The sequence below is a fragment of the Schistocerca cancellata genome, chromosome 6 (assembly GCF_023864275.1).
Source record: "Schistocerca cancellata isolate TAMUIC-IGC-003103 chromosome 6, iqSchCanc2.1, whole genome shotgun sequence".
NCBI classification, from domain to species: Eukaryota; Metazoa; Arthropoda; class Insecta; order Orthoptera; family Acrididae; genus Schistocerca; species Schistocerca cancellata.
The window spans coordinates 101,612,267-101,639,223 of NC_064631.1; the positions used below are offsets into that span (position 1 = coordinate 101,612,267).

The 26,957-nt window shown below is 44.1% G+C and overlaps 1 protein-coding gene across 1 annotated transcript in view; it reads left to right on the forward strand.

Moving 5' to 3' along the window:
- LOC126088169 (uncharacterized) overlaps positions 1–24,603 on the forward strand; it is a 112,929-nt gene extending 88,326 nt beyond the window's left edge. Inside the window, exon 4 of the mRNA XM_049906292.1 lies at positions 21,700–24,603. Within this exon, the coding sequence (XP_049762249.1) occupies positions 21,700–22,053 (354 nt within the window). The 3' untranslated portion in view covers positions 22,054–24,603. The remainder of the gene's footprint in view (positions 1–21,699) is intronic.
- The last annotated feature ends 2,354 nt before the right edge of the window (positions 24,604–26,957 follow it).

The following is a 26,957-nucleotide window of genomic DNA, read 5'->3' on the forward strand; positions in this document are numbered from 1 at the left end:
TTTGATTAAGGGAAAAAAGGATTAAATGGAACGAAAGAAAACAAAGAATTTCAGCTGGGAGCAAGACAGTCTTTATAGTACTGACTAACGCCAAGTTATGGCTCTTCAAATAGAAGGCAGCTTTTGCTCTTTTCTAAGGATCTCGTCTTTTTTACGGCCCGCGAGATGAGCAGCTTTTCAGTGTGAATCGGATGCTCGGTCAGGTAAGAAGAGAAATAAAAAAGGAAGAAAGACAGAAAGGATATGGAAGGACGTGGCACGGCGGTGGAAGGGACAGGGGTAACTCATCCAGCGGGGAATCCCCCAGGGCGTTGCAGCTGTTACCTGCAGAGCGCTGTTCTCCGCTGGAGAATCCGGGACGCCCAGGGCCAGCAAAAGTGCCGGCGAGGGAGTCGACGAGCGATCGATGCTGCGGTCGAACAAAGATTCGACCGCGGTCGACAACCTGTCGACAACTCTTTAATTCAAGTCCAAGCGCTTGCTGCGGGCTATGAAAAAGTTTCCTGGGACAAAACTGCAAGCCGTTCGTTCAGAAGTGGTTTTCAACGTGCAAATATAAACATGCCGTTTAGTTATTTATTTTTGTTTCTAGCTCCATTGTTCTGTAAAATGTATCAGAGCCATAACCTCTAATTAATCTGTTAATTGGTACAAAGCCACTAATTAGTTTCGGTATCTTCAATTTTCGCAGCAAAATATCCTGAAGGAAGCCAACCCAAGTAGCCATGGGCAGTTCATAAGCAGTCTAGAAGGAAGGAATATTAAATATGACGCCGAACTGACGTCGGACTCGTTATGGACGATACGCAAACTCATGTAGAGCAACGGGTGGGGAAAGAACTGCTCCAGTTTCTCCTCATATTAATTTGAAAATCTACGAATTCTGAATATATTAGTTGCGCCATGTCGCCCTATGCGGTGGCTAAAGGTCTACAAGAGCTCTTTGCGGTTTTGCCGTTCCGAATCAGTTTCAATAAACGAGCTGACGATGTTGTACAGATACCGTGATTCCCCGATGGTAAAGACGACTGGACTAATATTCTTCCTTAACAGTAATTGCTTTAAATTTTAAACTTCTCATAACTACGTCTTTGTCAAGGTGTGAACTACACATTCTACTGTTCTGCTGTCTGGAGATACACTTTCGTGCTAGACTTCATCAAATTTCGGAACTTTTTATGGGACGAGCTAGTTTTAACGGCTGCTGTTGGTTTTGTGTTCGTGCTATCGGTCTGAAAGCCTCAAGTACACTACACGTTTACTGCGCTGATGAATTTGTTAACTTCAATGCCAATTAAAATAAAAAGAACGTCAAGCGTGTAGTGATATCAACATAGTTCATAAGCTGAATAAATTTAATAAGGAATTACACATCTTTTAGGCTGCAGTGCAGTGTTTAATGATCATAAAGTAATCCTACAACTTTCCTACGTCATTACTACCTTCCGAGGCACTCCCGCAGTAAATGATTTCAATGCAGTCTTTCCACCGTATCTGCGGAACCATATATGACACGAGATTCCTTTACTATTTATGTAGCATAATCTAAGGCGATCAATTGTGAAAACTTTCTGCAGGATCTGGCGTCTTGGTCTATATCCCGATCCGGAATGCAGCGCACACTTCTCCCAGAGCAAAATTTATTTACATAGAAAGTCGAATATTTGAACAGATTGAAGATATACTTACAGAAGTCCTGACCTCTCTGGCATCGTATTACAGGGATAATGCACTGAGATCAAGTCCACCTGTACTCAAATATGTCACGGGAAGACTAGTTAACAATACATAGTTAAACACGTACTAATCCGAGAGTGAACTTAGACTGGTTTTTTTTTCAACTATAAGAAATGACATCCTTAGAAAACTGATGAACAGAAAATGGTAACCAAGTTATCGCAGAACCGAATTATTTTTTTTTTTTTGTTTATTAATTTTATTTTGATTTTTTCTTTTTTTTCAGTTGTATATTCCTTATTCCTTCCCAGTGAGAACAGATTTGTCCACACGAAGAAAGCAGATACCATTTTTAATTAAAAATACTGTGCAATACCTGGTTGAACAAAGCAGCACGTTCCACCAATGCGATGAACACCTTTTCAAATTCAGGCAAGACTCTGAAGAAAGCCATGTCATGCGTGGAGCAGAGCACACTTCTCGTATACCTGAACGGTTTAAATCAAGCGGTCGGGCGAGATGCCGCAGTGGTAAAACAACGGACTCGTAATCAGGCGACATCGGTTCAAATCCGCGTCCGACCGCCCAGACACAGGTTTTCCCTGATGTCTATAAATAACTTAAGAGAAATAGCGCGATAATTCTCTTGACTGTGTACGACAGATTTGCTTTCCTATCCTCACCCAATCCGATACCTTTACTTCGCCCGTGGGGCCTAGACGTTTGCGGGGCGTCAAACCCTAATCTTCTTCTACGTAAAAAGGAAAATCAAGGAGAGCTTTCTTGATACAGCGTAGTGTAGAACCTCCAAACTGGAACCCACTTCAAGAGGGTGGTACTATTGGCATGGAACTTCCACGGAGGACTTGCACGGCTGCTATGGTCGCAGGTTCGAATCCTGCCTCGAGCATGGATGTGTGATGTCCTTAGTTAGGTTTAAGTAGTTCTAAGTCTAGGAGACTGATGACATGTTAAGTCCCATAGTGCTTAGAGCCATTTTTTGAGGATTTGCACCATGCTCATTCGGCGACGAGCACGTATAGTTTGCACGGAGACCATCTTACTAGCACGAGCCCTGTGCAGTGTGGTCGACCTCCTTTGTGATTGTTGACAGGCCCAAGGCATCCAGCATGTTCTCACGCTTTTGCCGTTCACAGTACTCATCAGTATCAATGGGAAACAAATTTGCCAGTGATGTATTTCGCAAGAAAAAACCGAAAGAAAGTTCTATACAATACTGCAGTGCATGCATGTCTGAAGGCAATGCAATACAGTATTTCATGCCAGGGCAAGGTGCAACAATAATCATACGTTTCTCCCAGTTCGGGGATCACAGAAAGTGGGCGATCACGAGACATAGACACACGATAACGTATGGAACTTTGGGTCAGTCATGGCCGAGGCGGTTAGGTGAGCGCTCGCTAGAGCAAAAATCGGGTTTGAGTCCCGCTTCGACACAGATTTTCATTGTTACCAATGCACTGTTCACCTTGAGCCGGATCACATTCACAATTGCGAATACATTCCTTGTATCAGAAGGAAGTTGTAAACTATGCAGGTGTACCTGTTCTACCGCCCATCACGGTTATTTGTCTGTAACACTCTGCATCTGTGTGCAATCGGCATTTGAATGTTGTCTAGAGATTGCAGAAGAAGCAATACCGGTAATCAGACATTTAGAACCAGCAGATTCACAAAAATCAGAAATGGGGAATTGGGGGAAAAGCTAAAAGTTGCTTGCAACAATATATGTTAATACATGCAGTACTTGCGCGTCATATTTTCTAAAATACACTGCTGAAAAAAGTTAGTACACTCTTTTAGATATGTCATTCACTCAAGATTTATTGTTGCAACAGTGCAGTTACATATCAACAGCACGAGCGGTTGTGGGATGAAATGAAATGTCGTGGTGTGACGAGGGCCTCCCGTCGGGTAGACCGCTCGCCTGGTGCAGGTCTTTCGATTTGACGCCACTTCGGCGACTTGCGCGTCGATGGGGATGAAATGATGATGATTAGGACAAGACAACACCGAGGCCCTGAGCGAAGAAAATCTACGACCCGGCCGGGAATCGAACCCGGGCCCTTTGGAATGACAGTCTGTCGCGCTGACCACTTTTTTTCTTTTTTTAATCTCATTTTGTTCGCTTGTGTACGTTGCATCTGCTCGGGGCGGACGTCGTAAGACATCCATTTATGTTCGTTGTTGATCGATTGACTCAGTTTTTTTTATTACAGAGGGCACGTAACCCTCTGACCGAACACGCTGAGCTACCATGCCGGCAACCGCTCAGCTACCGGGGGCCGACGGTTGTGAGATACCAGGTATCGACCCGCGCTTTAACACCCATATCAGCACGTGGTGTAGCCTCGATGGGCGACGATGCAGGCGCTGACTCTGGCTTCCAGTCGATAGTACAGATGGCGAGCACTGTACTGGTTCAAATGGTTCAAATGGCTCTGAGCACTATGGGACTAAACATCTGTGGTCATCAGTCCCCTAGAACTTAGAACTACTTAAACCTAACTAACCTAAGGACATCACACGCATCCATGCCCGAGGCAGGATTCGAACCTGCGACCGTAGCAGTCGCGCGGTTCCAGACTGAGCGCCTAGAACCGGTAGACCACCGCGGTCGGCCACTGTACTGGGATGCGCTGTGCCACATCTGTTCGACCTGGTCACGTAGTTCTGTAAGAGTTGTCGATTATTTATCGTCCTCTTTTATCCCACACATCGTCGAGTGAAGACAAGTCTGGAGATTGTGCTGGCCAGGGAAGTTGCTGCGCGTGTTGCAGAGTAGGTTGAGTTTCACGGGCAGTCTGTAGGCGAGCATTATTCTGCTGGAACAACACGTCACCTTGATCATACAATGTAGGCTTTCACGGCCGGTATTGTGTTCACTTAAGACTTCCGGGCTTATAGGCCGTGGTCGATGTATAAACCTCTCCCCTGACGTTGCTTCTCCGACTGCGGGAGACATCCTCCGAGGTAGAGCGGCGAACTGCGAAGAGAATTCGAGGAAGCGCTGATTATGTAGGCAGTACAGAGGGCGCCTCTGTCCACCACGTGGCGTCGGCTACGAGACTGTCTCTTGTAATGCCAACATTCTCGATTGAAAGTAATCGATCGTCGCGCTTCCGGTGCAACGCTGACATCCCAATTTTATCCGGTTTAACACCTTCGTCTTTCCTGTTAAAATTATTACGGTGTTTATTAATCTCGATAGCCTCTCTATACATGCGTGCATAATAATGCGAGGTTTTAGATATGACGCTCGTCTCGCTGAATTTTATTTCGTGATCACCTTCCTGGTAAACATGTTCCGCTACGGCCGATTTATCAGTGTGACCCAGGCGGCAATGCCTCTTATGTTCAACAAGATCGGTGTTCACACTTCTCTTTTTGGTACCGATAGATACCTGTCCACAACTACAAGGAATTTTATATACCCCCGGTGTAGCCAAAGGGTGTCGTTCATCTTTTGCCTATCTTAAATATTCTTTTATTTTCATGGTGGGTCTGAAAATAGTTTCCACCCCATACTTGCTTAAAACTTTCCCAATGCGATCTGTGGCCTTACTAATGAACGGAAGAAAAACCTTGCCCTTGGACGGTTACTTTCAGCCGAGAATGTTGGCATTACCAGAGACAGTCTCATAGCCGACGTCAAGTCAGGTGATGGACAGAGGCACCCTCTGTACTGCCTATATAATCGGCGCTTCTTCGAGTTTCTTCGCAGTTCGCCGCTTTACCTTGGAGGATGTCTCCCGCAGTCGGAGACGAAACGTCAGGGGAGAGTTTTATACATCGACCACGGCCTAGCAGCCCGGAAGTTTTAAGTGAAGACACGTCACCTTCCTGTTGCAAGAACGGCAAAATAACGGGTCTACAAACATTCTGCTCGTATCGAGCGTTGGTTAGTGTCCCCTCCAGAAACAGCTAAGGTGAACGAGATTTGTAGCTTATCGCACCCCAGACAATGAAAACTGCAGTGGGACGGGTGTGTCTAGGACGAATACACTCTACCAGACAGAGCTCACCAGGTCAACGTTGTACGTGCAAACGACCATCATTTGCGTGCAGGCAGTCTGCTTTCATCGCTGAAGACCACGGCTCGCTATCCCATCTTCCGAGTGGTCGTCTGACGGCACCAGTCGAACAGTGCACGTTGACGCTGTTGCGTGAGTGGAAGATGGGCTACAGCTGTGCGTGCTCGAAGTCTCACTGCTAATAATCGGTTCGCAGCAGTTCGTGATGACACGTCCGAGTTCACAGGCCTTCTTAACTGTGCTGTGGTAGCTGCACGATCTGCCACTGATGCTCTTACAACATAACGATCCTGGCTGGCGTCTGTCCTATGTGGACATCCAGAAACTCGACTGTGGGTGTGAGAATATTCACATGACCACTGATACCAGCATCGTTGAACAACTGAAGCAGCACGTCCAACTTGTGCAGTTCTTCGAAAGGACCGTCCCGTCACTCCTAAGACCAGAATTTGACTCCTTTCAGATTGGCTCATTTGGCTGTAGAAAGCTCGAGTGCGTCTCCATGGCATGGTTTCTGCTTGCTTCACACGTTTGCGCCACACTGAACCTTCTGGCTGTGAGCATTCCGTATTAAATCGTAGACACAGATGGCGCTCTGGTAGCTATGTCACAACGCTATCTGTTGGTGAACGACACTCAAACCATTATCAGTACCTCTACCATCCCTCAGGTAATATATGGCGTCATCGGATCTATGTTATTCCGTTATTCGTTACCGAAGCGCGAGTGAGCTGTTTCAGTAAAGTGATTGAACCAATGTGAGCTGAGTTTTTGACAGTACATTCTGGAGAAGTATAAAGGCGCAGCGTACCTCAGTAGGATGTAATTTTTAAAAAAAATGTAACTCTTGAGCAAATGATTTTAATTGCACTAAAAAATAAACGTTAGTCTAATGTAAAAGTACTTTCTAAAGATGCGTTTGTAAACATGTCACGTGCTACTATAGTTTGTAATCAAGCTCATATCCAATCACTTATGCATTTACTAAGGCGTGCTAGTTTTCAAGCTCTCGAATTCTTTCAGAAAGTGAAACAAAAACCGCTTCTGAATTGATAATGAACGCTTAAAGTTCAGCATGGACACACGTCTGTTTAAATGGAAATTTAACATTCCACTAAACAGATTGCAAGTTTGTAAGTAGAAAGTAAGAGGAAGGAAGGGAGGCAGATTTATATTTTACAGGGTGACCATTGTTGAACTGTACGAAACAAAATCGTCATAACTTCTGAACAGTTTGCGTTAGGACGGTCAAACTGCACGGTTGGCCGAGGGGCATGATGGGAATTAGAAATACGTGAATACGGTTTGGTGTAGCTACGAAGCCCACTTTCATTTGGATGGGAGGATGTTTGATGTCCTGGAGGAGCACTTTGGGGCACGCATTCTGGTTCCGGGGTATCCAGAGGCGACTGACGTGGGCCCCGACTGGCCCCCATATTCTCTGGCTCTGAACACATGCGACTCCTTTTTGTAGGGCTATATTAAAGACAAGGTGTACAGCAATAAACCCAAAACCATTATTACTGAGCTGAAAACAGCCATGCAGGAGGTCATCGATAGCATCGATGTTCTGACACTTCAGCAGGTCACGCAGAATTTTGCTATTCGTCTGCGCCACAGCATTATCAATGATGGCAAGCGTATCGAATATGTCATAACCTAAATCTGAATATCTGTAGTGACGTTTACACATTGAATAATCTGTGTGCACGCTGTAGTTTGCAACTAATTCAGTAATTGTCACCCTCACCCTGTATGTGTAAGCAAGTTTACATTAGTTTTTTTTTAAGTTAATGTCGTAGTAACAAGTAACAACACGAGAAAAATATTTCCCACAGTTCCATTTTCCAACATGAGGAGGGGTGGGACGTACAGCGTTATTCACAAGTACCTCCGAGGTTTTTTCATAAGATTACTCCCAAAAAATTACTAGACAATTTTTGTTTATAACGGATTTGATGGTGAAATACTGTTAATGAAAGTGGATTTGATAGTAATTTAATTTATTTAATTTAACTGATATTGGCTCTGAGGTGTGTACACATCGCCCGTCGCTCTCATTATTGATTATTCTATTTTATTATTTTAAGGTAGCTTCAATTTAGATGAGATAAGTCGTAACGTAGTAGATGTACTGGAAAGTGTATCTAGGAAGAGTTTCAAGATATAACTTATTAGTAAAGTGTTTCACTTACACTGAAAATTTTTCTGTGCAAATCAGGATATCTTGATTATTTATTTTATTATATTTATTTTTTGTTTATTTAATTATTTAATATAAATAATTTTGTCGAATTTTGTCTTAGTATATTCTGTAGAATTGATTTTTTAGATTATAGTTTATTGGTAATGTAAGTGTTTTATGAAATATTATTTTAAATTTTTAAAAGTAGATTTTATTTATTGTACCTTTTGTATCAGGGTTTATCAAAATTTTGGTATTTACTTTACTTGTCTCGATTTGGGTTGATTTATAAATAATTTATAGTTAATGTATCATAATTATTATTAAATTCTTTATAGAAATGAGATGTTAGTCGTTTCCCAAGATATCTAGTTTCTTAAGAAAAAATTTAATTTTTTGAAGTTAATTGTTTTCATTTAATTTTTTAAATATAAATTTTAACTTATTTATTCTTTAAGGGATAAGCTTTGAAGTTAATAACCTACAAAAAACTGACACACATCACTGGATGGAGCATCTCTCCAACTTTGTAACTACAGAATTGCAGGTGTCACATACTGGCGCCCTTTGTGCCAGCGTCAACGATCTCGATGCAGCAATGCGGAGTGGAGAGGAGCGGAGGGTTAACAATGAAACGTGAGGGCAACGCAACCTACAGGTGCAATATGTGATTATAAGAATCCTTAAAACCATTGGCATACTTTAGGAGTAGGACATTGACACACAGCAATAACCTGCACCCAATTGCCACTGGTTCTCTGATAACTTATCGTCGTACAAATACGTCCCAATTATAGTGAAAGAGTCGAAGACGGTGCACAAACTCGGACTGGGAAAGTACGGGAAAGGAAAGTAGCCACGCTCTTTCAAGGGAACGATCCCTGCGTTCTCCTCGACCGATTTGCAGAAATCACGGGAAATGTAAATCTGGATGGCAGAACAGGTTTTGAACCTCCATACTCCCGAGGGCGCCGACAGACTCAGAGAGGTAGGGATGGAGGTATTCATCACACTGCACGGACACATGAGCAGCCAATTTCTCTCGCTCGTTCTGTGTGGAAATTATCAGAATAAATAAAGGCAATTAATGGCACTGCTCTTTGGTCAGCTTATATTAGAGTTGACAGCTGATGAAGGGGCACTTATCGGGGTCGCTGTACCTCGACACACAGCTATCAATATACTCAGTTGTTTTCGAGTTCTGAACATCGCACGACAGCCGTAAATGTTAAGTGGTGAAAACTCCGCAAATATTTTCGTTAATCAAATAATGAATCGCAACAGTATCCAACTTTCGGTCTCTGAGTATTTGCCAGGACAGGCAGTTGACCAACGAGTTGCTTGTTTTACTGGGACAAGGGTATTACACAAAGCGTGACATTAAAGTACACAAATCAATTATACACTGCGAGGGATTGTGGTGCGCATACAAATGTTCCGTGGCGGCGCAATTCCGGTCCCCATTCAATTAGAGCGGACCCAGCGCGCCGCTGCGGACGCGCCACGGGATTATTTAAACCAGATCAACTGTTCACTGTTTTCTCGTCTGTATCTACGGTTTTTTTCTGACACGTACACAACGAATACATAAAGTTATAGCTTGAAGTAATTCGACTGGAAAGACCTAAATAGTAATTCAGCCACTTTTCTTCGAATGGAACTGTTTCAGCGGCATTGTGAAGTTTCTTTCGCAAGTTTTAAAAAGCACAGAAGCAGCTGTAAAATTTCAGTGTGTCGTGATATAAGTTTTCCACTGAAATAGGATGCAAACTCACTGGTTAAAATGCAGGTGAGTATCAAAGCTCGATTTCAGTTTCCATGAAATTACACTTGTCATAATTCTCAGTGCTGTGACTGGTCGCTAGCGCTGTCGAAAACCATTGCAACCAGCGAGTCGGCTTAAGTCACGTATACGGAATAATAATGAGGGGGGCCACAAGTCAACGAATACCATCCGTTGAAAACTGGACTGATAAAGGGCAAAGTTATTTTAAAAAACAAATATAAAAAATTAGTTAGTGTGTAAATTATTACTCACTTACTTGAGAGGTTCTTTCGAAATGAATTCCACGGAAAGTAGCGGAGTTAAGTCTGTGTTCCCTTATTGACTGTTCGACAGCAATGACGATTAGGCTGTAGTTTGAGACATGGCTCAGTGCATGCTGCGATCGGACAAATACGTAGAATCCAGCAGCTCTCACGAGTAAAAATAGAAATGTCGTGTGGCTAGGACCTCCCGTCGGGAAGACCGTTCGCCTGGTGCAAGTCTTTCGATTTGACGCCACATCGATGACTTGCGCGTCGAGGGGGATGAAATGATGATGATGAGGGCAACACAACACGCAGTCCCTGAGAGGAGAAAATCTCAGACCCAGCCGGGTATCGAACCGGAGCCCTTAGTATTGACATTTCATCGCGCTGACCACTTTTTTTCTGTTCGTTCGTTATAGTTCGTTGCGTTTGGTCTGGGCGGACGTCACAAGACATCCGTTCAAGTTGATCGTTGATTCCTTGACTCAGTTTTTTTTACTACAGACAGCACGCAGCCCTCTGACCGAACATGCTGAGCTACCGTGCCGGCAGCACTCAACTACCCGGGGCGGACGGCTCTCAACAAAAGTAGCAAGTTACAGTGTGTGTATACACAATTGTCCTGTGTTGTTCTCAGTGCACAAATCTTTCCCACCATCCAGTCCATTACACAAAATTCCTTTGTTCTTATTTTTAGAACTATTGAATAAATGTGGCGCAACACTATCGTCTGCTAACATCTTTTTTCCAGTTATCTACGCAATTTCCTTCAGTACACATCCATGCTTACGAGTTCTATCTACAGACTGGCTACTTTACAAATCAACGCAAAAATACGTGGGAGCCCATCAGAAGGGAGTAAAAACTTGACGGTAGTTATGTTACAGCAAAGCAGGAAAGTGTTCCCATATGGGACATGCTCCAGCGTCCTCATCTGCCAAGAGAGAGAGGGCAGATGTAGGAAAGAGAGAGACAGCAGACTGATGCCACTGCAACCTGCTGTGTGTCTCTCCACACGAAAGATGCGCCACGCTGCCGGGCTGTTATGTACCTCCAGAGTGATTTAACTAACAGTCTGCATACAGTTTCTCCACTTCCCTCAGTCTAGCTCTAGATCCATTTGAGTATCACACTGACGTGACAAAAGTCCTCGATGTGGCATGAACTAAACAAATCGTTGGACGTTCACTGCAGAAATATTGACCGATGTTCCCTCTACAGTCGTCCATAATTGCGAAAGAGTTGTGCAGAATTTTGTGCACGAACTGACCTCTCCATTAGGTCCCATAAATGTTCGCTGCGATTCATGTCAGACGATATGGGTGGCCAATTCGAATTGTCCAGAATGTTCTTTAAACAGGTCCAGAATAACTGTGGCCTGGTGATATAGCGCATTCTCATACATAAAAATTCCATCGTTTTTTGGGAACATGAATACCTGAATGGCTGCAAATGGTCTCCAAGTAACCAAACGTGCCAGTCAATGGTCGATTCACTTGGATTAGAGGACCCAGTCTATAATACACTCCTGGAAATTGAAATAAGAACACCGTGAATTCATTGTCCGAGGAAGGGGAAACTTTATTGACACATTCCTGGGGTCAGATACATCACATGATCACACTGACAGAACCACAGGCACAGAGACACAGGCAACAGAGCATGCACAATGTCGGCACTAGTACAGTGTATATCCACCTTTCGCAGCAATGCAGGCTGCTATTCTCCCATGGAGACGATCGTAGAGATGCTGGATGTAGTCCTGTGGAACGGCTTGCCATGCCATTTCCACCTGGCGCCTCAGTTGGACCAGTGTTCGTGCTGGACGTGCAGACCGCGTGAGACGACGCTTCATCCAGTCCCAAACATGCTCAATGGGGGACAGATCCGGAGATCTTGCTGGCCAGGGTAGTTGACTTACACCTTCTAGAGCACGTTGGGTGGCACGGGATACATGCGGACGTGCATTGTCCTGTTGGACCAGCAAGTTCCCTTGCCGGTCTAGGAATGGTAGAACGATGGGTTCGATGACGGTTTGGATGTACCGTGCACTATTCAGTGTCCCCTCGACGATCACCAGTGGTGTACGGCCAGTGTAGGAGATCGCTCCCCACACCATGATGCCGGGTGTTGGCCCTGTGTGCCTCGGTCGTATGCAGTCCTGATTGTGGCGCTCACCTGCACGGCGCCAAACACGCATACGACCATCATTGGCACCAAGGCAGAAGCGACTCTCATCGCTGAAGACGACACGTCTCCATTCGTCCCTCCATTCACGCCTGTCGCGACACCACTGGAGGCGGGCTGCACGATGTTGGGGCGTGAGCGGAAGACGGCCTAACGGCGTGCGGGACCGTAGCCCAGCTTCATGGAGACGGTTGCGAATGGTCCTCGCCGATACCCCAGGAGCAACAGTGTCCCTAATTTGCTGGGAAGTGGCGGTGCGGTCCCCTACGGCACTGCGTAGGATCCTACGGTCTTGGCGTGCATCCGTGCGTCGCTGCGGTCCGGTCCCAGGTCGACGGGCACGTGCACCTTCCGCCGACCACTGGCGACAACATCGATGTACTGTGGAGACCTCACGCCCCACGTGTTGAGAAATTCGGCGGTACGTCCACCCGGCCTCCCGCATGCCCACTATACGCCCTCGCTCAAAGTCCGTCAACTGCACATAACGGTTCACGTCCACGCTGTCGCGGCATGCTACCAGTGTTAAAGACTGCGATGGAGCTCCGTATGCCACGGCAAACTGGCTGACACTGACGGCGGCGGTGCACAAATGCTGCGCAGCTAGCGCCATTCGACGGCCAACACCGCGGTTCCTGGTGTGTCCGCTGTGCCGTGCGAGTGATCATTGCTTCTACAGCCCTCTCGCAGTGTCCGGAGCAAGTATGGTGGGTCTGACACACCGGTGTCAATGTGTTCTTTTTTCCATTTCCAGGAGTGTATATCTGAGGACCCAGACCTTATCGTGTAAATACATCCCACATCATTATGGAGCCATCACCAGCTTGCACAGTGCCTTGTTGGCAACTTGCGTCCGTGACTTCGTGTGATCTGCAACACACTAGAACCCTACCATCAGCTCACACCAACTGAAATCGAGACTCATCTGTTGATGCCGCTGTTTTACAGTCGTCTATGTGCAGCCGATACGGTCACGGGTCCTGGAGAGGCGCTGCAGGCGATGTCGTGCTGTAAGGTTGCGGTCACAGTGGCACCGTTATCGGTGGATTCCGCCGACGACCGACATCGGCCGAAGACGTCCGATCGTTTCAAATCAGTGCGCCACTATGTGCACGCTCGCAATGTAGCCGACCTTATCGTTCGAACGTACATATTACGGACGAACACCGATGAAATTCAAATCAGTTTTTTTTCGATCAAAAAATGGTTCAAATGGCTCTGAGCACTATGGGACTTAACATCTCAGGTCATCAGTCCCCTAGAACTTAGAACTACTTAAACCTAACTAACCTAAGGACATCACACACATCCATGCCCGAGGCAGGATTCGAACCTGTGACCGTAGCGGTCGCGCGGTTCCAAACTCAATTGCCTAGAACCGCTCGGCCACACGCGGCTGGCTTTTTCGATTATAATGGCCGATACGACGCGAAACATGCACTATGAGAAACTGATAGATATAGTCAAAGAGCGGAGATTGTGGCATCCTGAGCATAAAAAATATCATAACTGGGATACAGTTCAGAATCTATGGACTGAAATCGCAGGTTTATTAGAAACCACAAGTGGGCTAAATCTTTATCAGAAATTGTAGGTGTGGATTATAACCTAAAAAAATCATTTGTTAAAGTGGGAAGGACGGCTTATCTTTTGTTTAAAGTTACTCTAGCGGATGTTCTTGGGTTGGAATAGATGGACATCAGCTACCTACAGATTATTATTACTGCTTACTGGCGTTGTTTTTAAGCCAGTAGGGTGGTGATTCTGTTACGTGAAGTGGTTTGCAAATGCGGTGTACGTATGTGTTCCAATTTTCAGTGCTTTAAGTGCTCAGAGTACCTTACACTAAACCTTATGTTTGTCTTTCACACGTGTAGTAAATGACAGCCATTGAAGGTTAACTGATGTTTTCTTGCACAACGTTAAATAAATTCAGCAAAACAGATTTCGAGTAGGCCCCTGCTTGTAGAGGTGTGATTCGAGGTTGTTGTGTTTCGTAAGAGTGACGTCTTTTAAATCCGTTTTAACTATGTGCCAATTGACGGTTCTCTTCGAGGTAATTCATAACGTTCGAACACAATATATGTTCCAAAATACGCACATCGACGCTAATGATATGAGCCTGCAATTTAGCGGATTACTCCTACTGAATTTCTTGAATATTCGTGTGACCTGTGCAACTTTCGAGTCTTTGGGTACGAATCTTTCGTCGAGCGAACGGTTGTATATCATTTTTAAGTATGCAGCTACGTATTGCATCAGTATATTCTGAAAGAAACCTAAACGGTACAGAATCTAGACCAGAAGACTTGTTTTTATTAAAAGATTTAAGTTGATTCACTACTCCGATAATATCTACTACTAAGTAGGTAAAAAGACGAGGGCTAGTAGTAATCCTTGGGTAACAGAAGAAATATTGAATTTAATTGATGAAATGAGAAAATATAAAAACGCAGTAAATGAAGGAGGCAAAAAGGAATACAAACGTCTCAAAAATGAGATCGACAGGAAGTGCAAAATGGCTAAGCAGGGATGGCTAGAGGACAAATGTAAGGATGTAGAGGCTTATCTCACTAGGGGTAAGATAGATACTGTCTACAGGAAAATTATAGAGACCTTTGGAGAAAAGAGAGCCACTTGTATGAATATCAAGAGCGTTGATGGAAACCCAGTTCTAAGCAAACAAGGGAAAGCAGAAAGGTGGAAGGTGTCTATAGAGGGTCTATACAAGGGCGATGTACTTGAGGACAATATTATGGAAATGGAATAGGATGTAGATGAAGATGAAATGGGAGATACGACACTGCGTGAAGAGTTTGACAGAGCGCTGAAAAACCTGAGTCGAAACAAGGCCCCGGGAGTAGACAACATTCCATTGGAGCTACTGACGGCCTTGGGAGAGCCAGTCCTGACAAAACTCTACCATCTGGTGAACAAGATGTATGAGACAGGCGAAATACCCTCAGACTTCAAGAAGAATATAATAATTCCAATCCCAAAGAAAGCAGGTGTTGACAGATGTGAAAATTACCGAACTATCTGTTTAATAAGTCACAGCTGCAAAATATTAACGCAAATTCTTTACAGACGAATGGAAAAACTGGTAGAAGCCGACCTCGGCGTAGATCAGTTTGGATTCCGCAGAAATATTGGAACACGTGAGGCAATACTAACCCTTCGACTTATCTTAGAAAATAGATTAAGGAAAGGCAAACCTACATTTCTAGGATTTGTAGACTTAGAGAAAGCTTTTGACAATGTTGACTGGAATACTCTCTTTCAAATTCTAAAGGTGGTAGGGATAAAATACAGGGAGCGAAAGGGTATTTACAATTTGTACAGAAACCAGATGGCAGTTATAAGAGTCGAGGGACATGAAAGGGAAGCAGCGGTTGGGAAGGGAGTGAGACAGGGTTGTAGCCTCTCCCCGATGTTATTCAATCTGTGTATTGAGCACGCAGTAAAGAAACAAAAGAAAAATTCGGAGTAGGTATTAAAATCCATGGAGAAGAAATAAAAACTTTGAGGTTCGCCGATGACATTGTAATTCTGTCAGAGACAGCAAAGGACTTGGAAGAGCAGTTGAACGGAATGGACAGCGTCTTGAAAGGAGGATATAAGATGAACATCAACAAAAGCAAAACGAGGATAATGGAATGTAGTCGAATTAAATCGGGTGATGCTGAGGGTATTATTTTAGGAAATGAGACGCTTAAAGTAGTAAATGAGTTTTGCTATTTGGGGAGCAAAATAACTGATGATGGTCGAAGTAGAGAAGATATAAAATGTAGACTGGCAATGGCAAGGAAAGCGTTTCTGAAGAAGAGAAATTTGTTAACATCGAGTATAGATTTAAGTGTCAGGAAGTCGTTTCTGAAAGTATTTGTATGTAGTGTAGCCACATATGGAAGTGAAACATGGACGATAAATAGTTTGGACAAGAAGAGAATAGAAGCTTTCGAAATGTGGTGCTACAGAAGAATGCTGAAGATTAGATGGGTAGATCACATAACTAATGAGGAGGTATTGAATAGAATTGGGGAGAAGAGGAGTTTGTGGCACAACTTGGCAAGAAGAAGGGACCGGTTGGTAGGTAGAATGTCGATGAAGTACGTTTTATTTAAAATGCTTTAAGAGTTTGCACATTAAAAAATTTGGAGTCAATACTGTTCAGCATGCGCTCGTAGTTTCAGCGTAGACCGTCACACATTTGTCTCTGATGGTAGAGTCGCTATGAATAAAAAAGAAGAGCATCAACATTTTTCCGCGTGTAAAAGTGTTAGTCTTACTCTGACAATTAAACCGGTGGAAGAAGAATTTGTTACAGTGGCTACGCTAGACAGTTATACTCGCAATATCTTTCTGCCGATCTGCTGCAGAGTCGAAATATTTTGTCCGTACGTTTCCCATTAAGTAACGACATTCTATTCCATCTCACAGTTTCGGTTCAAATACCTCTCCAACATGTTTGTTCGAGTAGGGCTGTTATCGGCATCTGCCCATAAATAAAACTTCCTTACTATCAGCGGTAATGGTATCTGGTAAAAGAACATTGCCTCTTCGTGGCTGGCAAATGGCTCTTTCACCAGGACGCGTTTCATCGCAGTGGAAAAATACGAAAACTTTTTAATATATCGATTCGCAAACTAGCGCCAATGTGAATCCTACTGTGAATGGGTAAGTTTCATTGAAAGTAAAAGCAAATATTCTGTTCTTGAAGATATTTCAATTATTTGAACTCAGCTGAAGTCGTTCCCAAATTCGACTAGGCATTTTGATAGTGTTCTTGTTTACACCGCACTTACTTTATACAATGGTCAGTCAAATGAAAACGAGAGAGATGGAAAAAAGTAAGTAAACTGTTTGTTACTTCAAAAATAATCCCCATAACTGCGTCCGCCTACATGTTTCCAAGTTTGTTGCGAGTATGATGGAAAGCCCTTACACATGCTCTACACAATCCCGATCTCTACCACTGCGATTTCCATGCTTTTGGAGCTGTGAAGAAAGACAATCAGGCCGTGGATTTGCTGCGGACAAAGATGTAAACGCCTGGATGCAAACGTGATTCAGTGGGCATCCGCAAACATTTTTCCATAAAGGCTTTAACCGTCTTGTCTCACAAGGGATAAATGTGTTAAGAGTTACGGCCATTACTTTTGAAATAATGAATAGTTTACTTATCTTTCCATCTGTCCCGTTTTCATTTGACTGCCCCTTATACAGGGTGTTACAAAAAGGTACGGCCAAACTTTCAGGAAACATTCCTCACACACAAATAAAGAAAAGATGTTATGTGAGCATGTGTCCGGAAACGCTTAATTTCCATGTTAGAGCTCATTTTAGTTTCGTCAGTATGTACTGTACTTCGTCGATTCACCGCCAGTTGGCCCAATTGAAAGAAGGTAATGTTGACTTCGGTGCTTGTGTTGACATGCGACTCATTGCTCTACAGTGCTAGCATTAAGCACATCAGTACGTAGCATCAACAGGTTAGTGTTCATCACGAACGTGGTTTTGCAGTCAGTGCAATGTTTACAAATGCGGAGTTGGCAGATGCCCATTTGATGTATGGATTAGCACGGGGCAATAGCCGTGGCGCGGTACGTTTGTATCGAGACAGATTTCCAGAACGAAGGTGTCCCGACAGGAAGACGTTCGAAGCAATTGATCGGCGTCTTAGGGAGCACGGAACATTCCAGCTTATGACTCGCGACTGGGGAAGACCTACGACGACGAGGACACCTGCAATGGACGAGGCAATTCTTCGTGCAGTTGACGATAACCCTAATGTCAGCGTCAGAAAAGTTGCTGCTGTACAAGGTAACGTTGACCACGTCACTGTATGGAGAGTGCTACGGGAGAACCAGTTGTTTCCGTACAATGTACAGCGTGTGCAGGCACTATCAGCAGCTGATTGGCCTCCACGGGTACACTTCTGCGAATGGTTCATCCAACAATGTGTCAATCCTCATTTCAGTGCAAATGTTCTCTTTACGGATGAGGCTTCATTCCAACGTGATCAAATTGTAAATTTTCACAATCAACACGTGTGGGCTGACGAGAATCCACGTTTGGGTGATGTCTTGATTGGGCCCCATGTTCTTCCACCTACGCTCAATGGAGCACGTTATCATGATTTCATACGGGATTCTCTACCTGTGCTGCTAGAACATGTGCCTTTACAAGTACGACACAACATGTGGTTCATGGACGATGGAGCTCCTGCACATTTCAGTCGAAGTGTTCGTATGCTTCTCAACAACAGATTCGGTGACCGATGGATTGGTAGAGGCGGACCAATTCCATGGCCCCCACGCTCTCCTGACCTCTTGACTTTCATTGATGGTGGCACTTGAAAGCTCTTGTCTACGCAACCCCGGTACCAAATGTAGAGACTCTTCGTGCCCGTATTGTGGACGGCCGTGATACAATACGCCATTCTCCAGGGCTGCATCAGCGCATCAGGGATTCCATGCGACGGAGGGTGGATGCATGTATCCTCGCTAACGGAGGACGTTTTGAACATTTCCTGTAACAAAGTGTTTAAAGTCACGCTGGTACGTTCTGTTGCTGTGTGTTTCCATTCCATGATTAATGTGATTTGAAGAGAAGTAATAAAATGAGCTCTAACATGGAAAGTAAGCGTTTCCGGACACATGTCCACATAACATATTTTCTTTCTTTCTGCGTGAGGAATGTTTCTTGAAAGTTTGGCTGTACCTTTTTGTAACACCCTGTAAAATACTGCCCCGGCTTCGTATAGGTAGCACTATGCGCCAAGGACCGGACAACTTGTCTGGCGTAACGGTGATTTGTTTATGGTTCAAATGGCTCTGAGGACTGTGGGACTTAACATCAGAGGTCATCAGTCCCCTAGACTTAGAACTACCTAAACCTAACTAACCGAAGGACATCACACACATCCATGCCCGATGCAGGTTTCGAACCTGTGACCGTAGCAGCAGCGCGATTCCGGACTGAAGCGCCTAGAACCGCTCGGCCAAAGCGGCCGGCTTTGTTTACGGACCGCTGCATATAGTTGCGATTAAAACTCAGAAAACAATGTTAAGTATGTCAATATCATCACTTTAATAGAACTTAACGCTAGGAGAGTTGTATGAATGTTACCTGTTCGGTATCTAATTGGCGTATGGAGTGACATCTCTAGGCAACGAGAGAAGCTGCAAACTACCACAGCATCTGATCCGTGCAACTGCAGCGCCGATTCGGCACGAGCTACGGACACTTTCCGCACACCCCACTACAGCGTGAGTCTGGTGCAAGGTACATTTTCTGTGTCACCTTTCCCACATTTGCTTTCGCACCACTTAAACATTAACTCTGAACTAAAAAATCTGTTCTTGTTGGATTAAGATCTGGTACGTCCTGCATCGCAAGTCGTGTAGCAAGTCGGCGTCAGTTTGCCCTGGCTGCTCGGCAGAGGTAGCTCGCGCCTGGTATTTTGTGTGAACGATTCTAAGGAGTTCTACCGTTCATTGCTAGATCGTAATGGTATCGTTTTTGCTTCGGCAGGGTACTTTAACTGACCCTACTTCACACAATTTGCACGAAATATTTAAAAATTATACATACAAACATTCTTCGTGAATCATTCTTCACTGGTCTACAAAACTTAAGGACGGAAATAGCATTCTCGACATATACTACTATCAGCTAACATAGTTAATGAAACTTGGACCATACATACAAGGAACTGCTACAGCATAGTACAGAAGATAATTTAAAATTATAATGAGACGAACAGAAATGGCGGTTTTATTCGAACACTATAATTAAACTGAAGTCACCGCGATTTATGATGGACATTACAAAAGGCTAGCAGGGTGCTTAAGAGGTTGGCAACGCATGCTCTCCAATGTGGCCACAAGGCTGATAAGGAGTTCTTGTGACTGTTAACGCTACATTATTCCTCTTCAGCCGAGAGCATTTATGAAATGTGAAGATACAATTTGTAAAAAATTATGTGTATATATGAAGGGCTTATTTCAGTAATGGTACAAGTCTATTTTTGTTCATTGTGAGATACAGAGTCCTAAAGTTAAATGAGCGCTGAAAAATCTGCAGTTGACATACCAGAAATATTCGATCATATGGCTTCTTGATAGAGATGAACCGTTCTTTCTGTTTGTTTGGATCATTAATTTCAGAAGCATTATAGGCGGAAAAGCGGAGGCAATGAACTTGTACCACTATTGAAATAAGCCCTTCATATGTACGTGTGTGTGTGTGTGTGTGTGTGTGTGTGTGTGTGTGTACCAACACCTGTTTTAATAACTTCCAAAACATGTACATATGTGTCTATAAACCGTGATATGCATACGTGTCTATAAACTGTGAAGGTTTTAGTAACGTATTCGTATATACGTTATTAAAACCATCATGGTTTATAGACTTATAAACACGTTTCGGAAATTGTTAAAATAGGTGTTCGCACGTTCAAAATATTAAACAACACATGATTGTATTTTGTACAAATAAAGCTTCTTCGCCCCCCCCCCCCTCCCCCATTCTTCACTGGTGCACAAAATTTAAGGAAGAAAATAACTTTCACGTGATGTCTTATTACCAATTAACATTGCTCGATGAAACTTGTATTGTTGGGGAAGAGTGTTTTGGAAAAGTTGTGGGATCTAAGAGTGTGAAAGGGCCGGCAGGGGGGGGGGGGGGGCGGGGGAATGGTGGGGTGAGAGGAGCACTGACACAGACAGTGGGAAGTGCTGGAAAGATGAGTACGCCTCTGAACGGATTTCCTTGCTAGTATGGGTAGGCGGATAAGATTTCGTTGTGATAGGATATGAAGACTAAGTAGGTGGAACGTTGATGGGGTGTTTTGATATACAAGAATGGCAGAGCACAGAGGTTATGAGAGCGGCATTCAATAAGTAATGCAACTTTTTTTTTCTCGGTCAATTTCTATGGAAAAAATTTGTTGTGGGAAATCGTGGATTTTTCCCGCTTCATCCCGTATACGTTTATGAAGTTCCAATAGCTGACGGCGCTATATGTAGTCCTCAAAACATCTGTAACGGAGGTGCGATCCAAGCAGAGAGCTACCATTGAGTTTCTTTTGACGCAAAACCAGAGCATCGCAGACATTCTATGGAGACCTGGTAGTGAACAAAAGCACGGTGAGTCGTTGGGCGTGGCGTCTGTCATTAAAACTTCATTGGACTCTTCTTCCTCATCCACTCTACAGCCCAGATCTCGCACCTTCCGACTGCCCAACGTCGACCAATAGAGTGGTACCATGTGGGCATACAGGTGTTCCCAGAAAGGTGGCGTAAGGCCGTCGCATTAAACGGAGATTATGTTGAAAAATAGAATTTTGAAAAAAAAAAGTGGGTAAAAATATGGTGTATTGAAATCCTGAAAAAAGCCAAACTGCTTTCAGAAAAAGAATATTTGCATTACTTATTGAATAATCCTCTAAATTAGAGACCAAACGTTAGGGCTGTTGATAAGAATGCAGACTAGCATATCCTTTTGGTTTGTCATCTGCCGCACCTTCTGACCTTCGCCTCCGTCTCTCTGTGCTTGCAGCAGTACGCGGCCAAGTATCAATTCGGCTACCAGGTGCGCGACCCTAAGACCGGCAGCTACTTCGGGCACACCGAGTCTCGCAGCGGCCACCTGACCAAAGGACACTACCATGTGCTGCTGCCCGACGGCAGGTTACAGAACGTGCAGTACTGGGCAGATCCGTCCGGCTACCACGCACAGGTGTCCTTCAACGGCGTCGCCAAGCACCCTCCGTCAAGCACCTCGGCGCACAACCACGCGCCTGCACCGCTGCCTGCGCTTGTGCACCCCGGCTACGGCTACGGGGCGGCGCTCAAGAGGGTAGCCGCCGAACGGAAGGAGGGGGAGGCGCAGGGGGAGGGTGACCAGCGCTAACGTCACACGAGTGGTCCGCTCTGAGGGTGTCGGCAGCGTAACGGACTACTCTGCTCTCCACATGGAATTAGCTGCTTCCTATTCAGTCGAGTCTCAGTAACACTTGCCCAGGCAGAGACACATGCAGTGGCCAGTGAGATCCAGTATCATCACCATCATCATTTTCCTCTGAATCACTGGTCTCAACCTTAAAAATCTCACGTTATTCTCAACATTCCCTCCATTGTTTTATCTTGTAGCAAACAGTCACGCAACTCTTGATTTCATTTCATTTATGATTGTTTGTGAACTCCATTACTAGATAAGAAAATTAAAAAGAATGGTCATCAGTTGGAAGATTAGTTTGAACATCACAGTGCATCACTGGCCATTCTAATGAAGGTATACCTCACATTGACCTCCTAAGCCCCTGTCTGGATTTCATCTGGAGAATGAAATCATGCATCTCCTAATTTTATTGTATTTATGATGTCTTGTGAACTCCATTACTGGATAAGAAAATAAAAAGAGGTCATCAACCGGAAGGTCGGCTTGAACACCACAGTGCATCACTGGCCATACTGTTGTAGATGACATGCCATTTGCCTTCTTCCGACTTTTGAACCGACTTACCTAACCAGGCATAGTGGAACCAACTAGTTAAAGTGAACACTTGACTCCAAACGACGATGTATCTTGCATTTTCTGTATTAACCAATCATTATGAGAGATGAGAGACAAGTGACAGGCCAATGGGGATGTAAAACTTCCTCTTTAGTTTCACTTTGCAAGAACAACATAGATCTATATCCTCACTGATGGTTGCCTCAGAAAAATTTCACAGGAAACTATCTCAAACTTATTCAAACATCCAGTGAATGTTTATTCTTTCAAAGACTGTGATTTTAGTTTCTATTACTTCTTCGTCAGACAGAGATGGTGGTCTAACGAAGAGAAGTTTGATTATAGATGAACAAAGTTTCTTTCTAAATCGAATATCGGGACTGCACGAGAATAGTTGTAATATAAGTTCTGTTGTAATGTAAGTTCTGTTCACTCCTTAGGAAGTTTGACTGGAGCACATGAACAGTTGATCCCTATCGAACGTTAAGTTTTATGGCCCATAATTCTTAGGGATTAGAGCGTATCTTTATAACATAGTAAGTCTGGAACGCTGCGGAGTTTAACTCATCTTTTTGATGTTGTTGCAGATAGTTAAAATCCAGAAATAACTTCCACAGTCGACATCAGAATTAGGTGGCGAATATTTAACTTTCATAACCCATACCGTTCCTTAAGTATTCCACTTTTACCATAGTTTATTGGTCACAGTAGCAAATAACAGCCAAACCAATGTTATCTGCGAACGGTGTGATTTATACCAGCTGCACTTCTATTGTTATTTGATCTGTTTGTCTATGGCGGAAACAGAATCTACACAGTGGATTAGACTATGAGATATTAACTAGAAACCGTCAAACTATTTGCTCTATTCTTCCCGGCGCCGAGGTCAGAGTAAAATATTCAGACCTAGCTTATCTGTCACAAAGCTGTTGAGAAATATGTGAGATCAAAATATTTTACATAATCACCTTAAATCAATTTTTCAAAATTATTTCCCTGTTACTACGGAATTCGAATACAACTGGCCAAATAGTTCTCGTTTCTAAGGCGTAATTAGTGTTGACACCTATAAATGTAAGTAATGGGAAATACGCCGTCATCCATTAAGTATCCTGTCACTCTATATCACCACTGCCTTCAGAAACGATTCGATTATTGTGGGTTGCATTAGTCAGATTCGAAGCTATCAGTTTTTAAGATTTCCGAGTAAAAGAAGTCAGTTACGGTTATTCTGACTCCTCCTGTAGAACTAAAGAATGGTGCCTTCACATTTTTTATTTTCAGACTGATACTGCACGTCGTTCAGGCAACAACACTTTCTTTGAGTAGATGTTCGTTAGTATGAGGCTCTATTCCATGATGTGAGCTGCCGACACGCCCTCAGATGAAGTATCTATTACCTATCCTAGCTGTAACATGTATACTGCCATAATTTATTTCATTACTCTAGCAGTGTCATCAGCTACGTTAGACAAAGACTCACTCATCTAACTCATCGCTACATGCTTCCAATTCAGATATCGCAGCATCTTTCAGTTAGGCAGGCAATACCCAACGTTCGCCTAAGCATACATAAACGTCCAAAAGCACAGGCAGTTACCTGCCGCGATGTTCAAACTATTAGCAGCCTATGCTAAATGTGAAACGAAGATTCTAGTAGACAAATCGTCTTTTTTGAGGAAACATGTATAGAAACAAGAAAAGATGATTTGTGACGAATGTACAACAATTTCACATGAAATACCTTACAAATCTTTACTTTGCGTGATTCTGTTAATTTATATACTTTAAACTGTGAGACATATTCTGTTTCAAAAGTGTTTACTACAAATATATTTTAATATTTTATTGTGCTCTTTGTAGGTTTACAAATGTGATAGAAGGCCACTGGGAAATGTGCAATATTGTATTGATCTCAGACAATACACACCACTTACCTGATATCCACAGCTGGTCTCCTATCTTATACACTTTTTATATTTTGTATTTGTTGTGTTTTATATAATAAATGTTTTCGTTGAAAAATAGTTGTTTGAATGAAAACCGCTTTACTCTGTTCTGTGTTCCCACAGACACAGATTTTCCTATAGCCCTTAAGCTTGTACTTACCATGACACTTTCATTTACAATTCAACAGTCGCAATTAAGATCTTCTCTTCAATTGGTATGAAAGAGCACGCAGCGACTTTGAACGCACACAGTCCGGTTTTTGAGCCGATATGGCATCTCTTTGGAACTATCTTTCGATCAGTCAGTGCTCAAGAAACTAGAATGCTAGGTGAGTATCTTGCAAAAACATTGCAGCTCCAGGAGTCACACAACAGCAGGTACCAATAATAATAATTGCAACCTCCATTTCATTCTCTTAAGTCTATGTCGTTATACGTCACTTTGTACCCATACACTGATATCAGTAAGTAACAAAACTATCAAAACAAACAGTTCCACTGCCTAACTGTATATAAAGGTCAACGACCAGACAGGTAAGTACACGTGCTGTTCTACATGTCATCAGTTGCTGTTGTGGTTGTGACGTACCTTATTGGTGGTCTAGGAGATGCGTCTTATACTAGTAATCAAAATATCACATGCAACACCCCAGTCCTATTTGATATCCCTGCCGCTGTGTATCTTTTTTATGAAAATGATCAACATTGGCCGCCTTGGACTTCTAGTATAGGGTGTCATCCTCGTACTGACAGTTGCTTGTTAAAGAGGCCGGGGAAGCGGTCAAAACTACAGAGCACCTTCTAGTCGTTGGGGTCGACAAATCAACCATGATGAACGGCGTGAGCGTGCAAAGGCAATGGAAACCACTGTATTAAAAACACAAAAGGTATGTCCTCAGGACATATGGCCTCTACATGAAATAGTGTCGTATTTATCTTTTCATTTTCAAAAGATTCTGAATAAAATGGCTCTGAGCACTACGGGACTTAACTACTGTGGTCATCAGTCCCCTAGAACTTAGAACTACTTAAACCTAACTAACCTAAGGACATCACACACATCCATGCCCGAGGCAGCATTCGAACCTGCGACCGTAGCGGCCACGCGGTTCCAGACTGTAGCGCCTATAAAAGCACGGCCACACCGGCCGGCGATTCTGAATAAATCCCCCATTCCGACATCCGGAAGTGGTCTATCAAGACGGGGGGGGGGGGGGGGGGGTGTACCCATGAGTAACCAACACGTAAAGATAATATCCTACGAGTTGGAGGGAGGAACATCAGAAGTCTAACGTGGTAGGGAAGCCATAAACTCATAAAAGGGAAATAGAAAAGCTCAGTGTATAGACAGTGATTAATTGAAATGCACTGGAAAGAAAATAAGAATTTATGGTCAGAGTGATACAGGGTAATACCACCACCAGCATGTAATGTTATAATGGGATTCGTTGTGAACATAGGGCAGAGAGTGAGTTGCTGTGAACGATTCAGTGAAAGGAAAGTTCGCAGCTAAATCGACAGCAAACCACCGCCAAAAATATCAGCTCCGATACACTTGCCGACGTCAGAAGTAGAAATCGAAGATATACAGAAAGCATATACACTCCTGGAAATGGAAAAAAGAACACATTGACACCGGTGTGTCAGACCCACCATACTTGCTCCGGACACTGCAAGAGGGCTGTACAAGCAATGATCACACGCACGGCACAGCGGACACACCAGGAACCGCGGTGTTGGCCGTCGAATGGCGCTAGCTGCGCAGCATTTGTGCACCGCCGCCGTCAGTGTCAGCCAGTTTGCCGTGGCATACGGAGCTCCATCGCAGTCTTTAACACTGGTAGCATGCCGCGACAGCGTGGACGTGAACCGTATGTGCAGTTGACGGACTTTGAGCGAGGGCGTATAGTGGGCATGTGGGAGGCCGGGTGGACGTACCGCCGAATTGCTCAACACGTGGGGCGTGAGGTCTCCACAGTACATCGATGTTGTCGCCAGTGGTCGGCGGAAGGTGCACGTGCCCGTCGACCTGAGACCGGACCGCAGCGACGCACGGATGCACGCCAAGACCGTAGGATCCTACGCAGTGCCGTAGGGGACCGCACCGCCACTTCCCAGCAAATTAGGGACACTGTTGCTCCTGGGGTATCGGCGAGGACCATTCGCAACCGTCTCCATGAAGCTGGGCTACGGTCCCGCACACCGTTAGGCCGTCTTCCGCTCACGCCCCAACATCGTGCAGCCCGCCCCCAGTGGTGTCGCGACAGGCGTGAATGGAGGGACGAATGGAGACGTGTCGTCTTCAGCGATGAGAGTCGCTTCTGCCTTGGTGCCAATGATGGTCGTATGCGT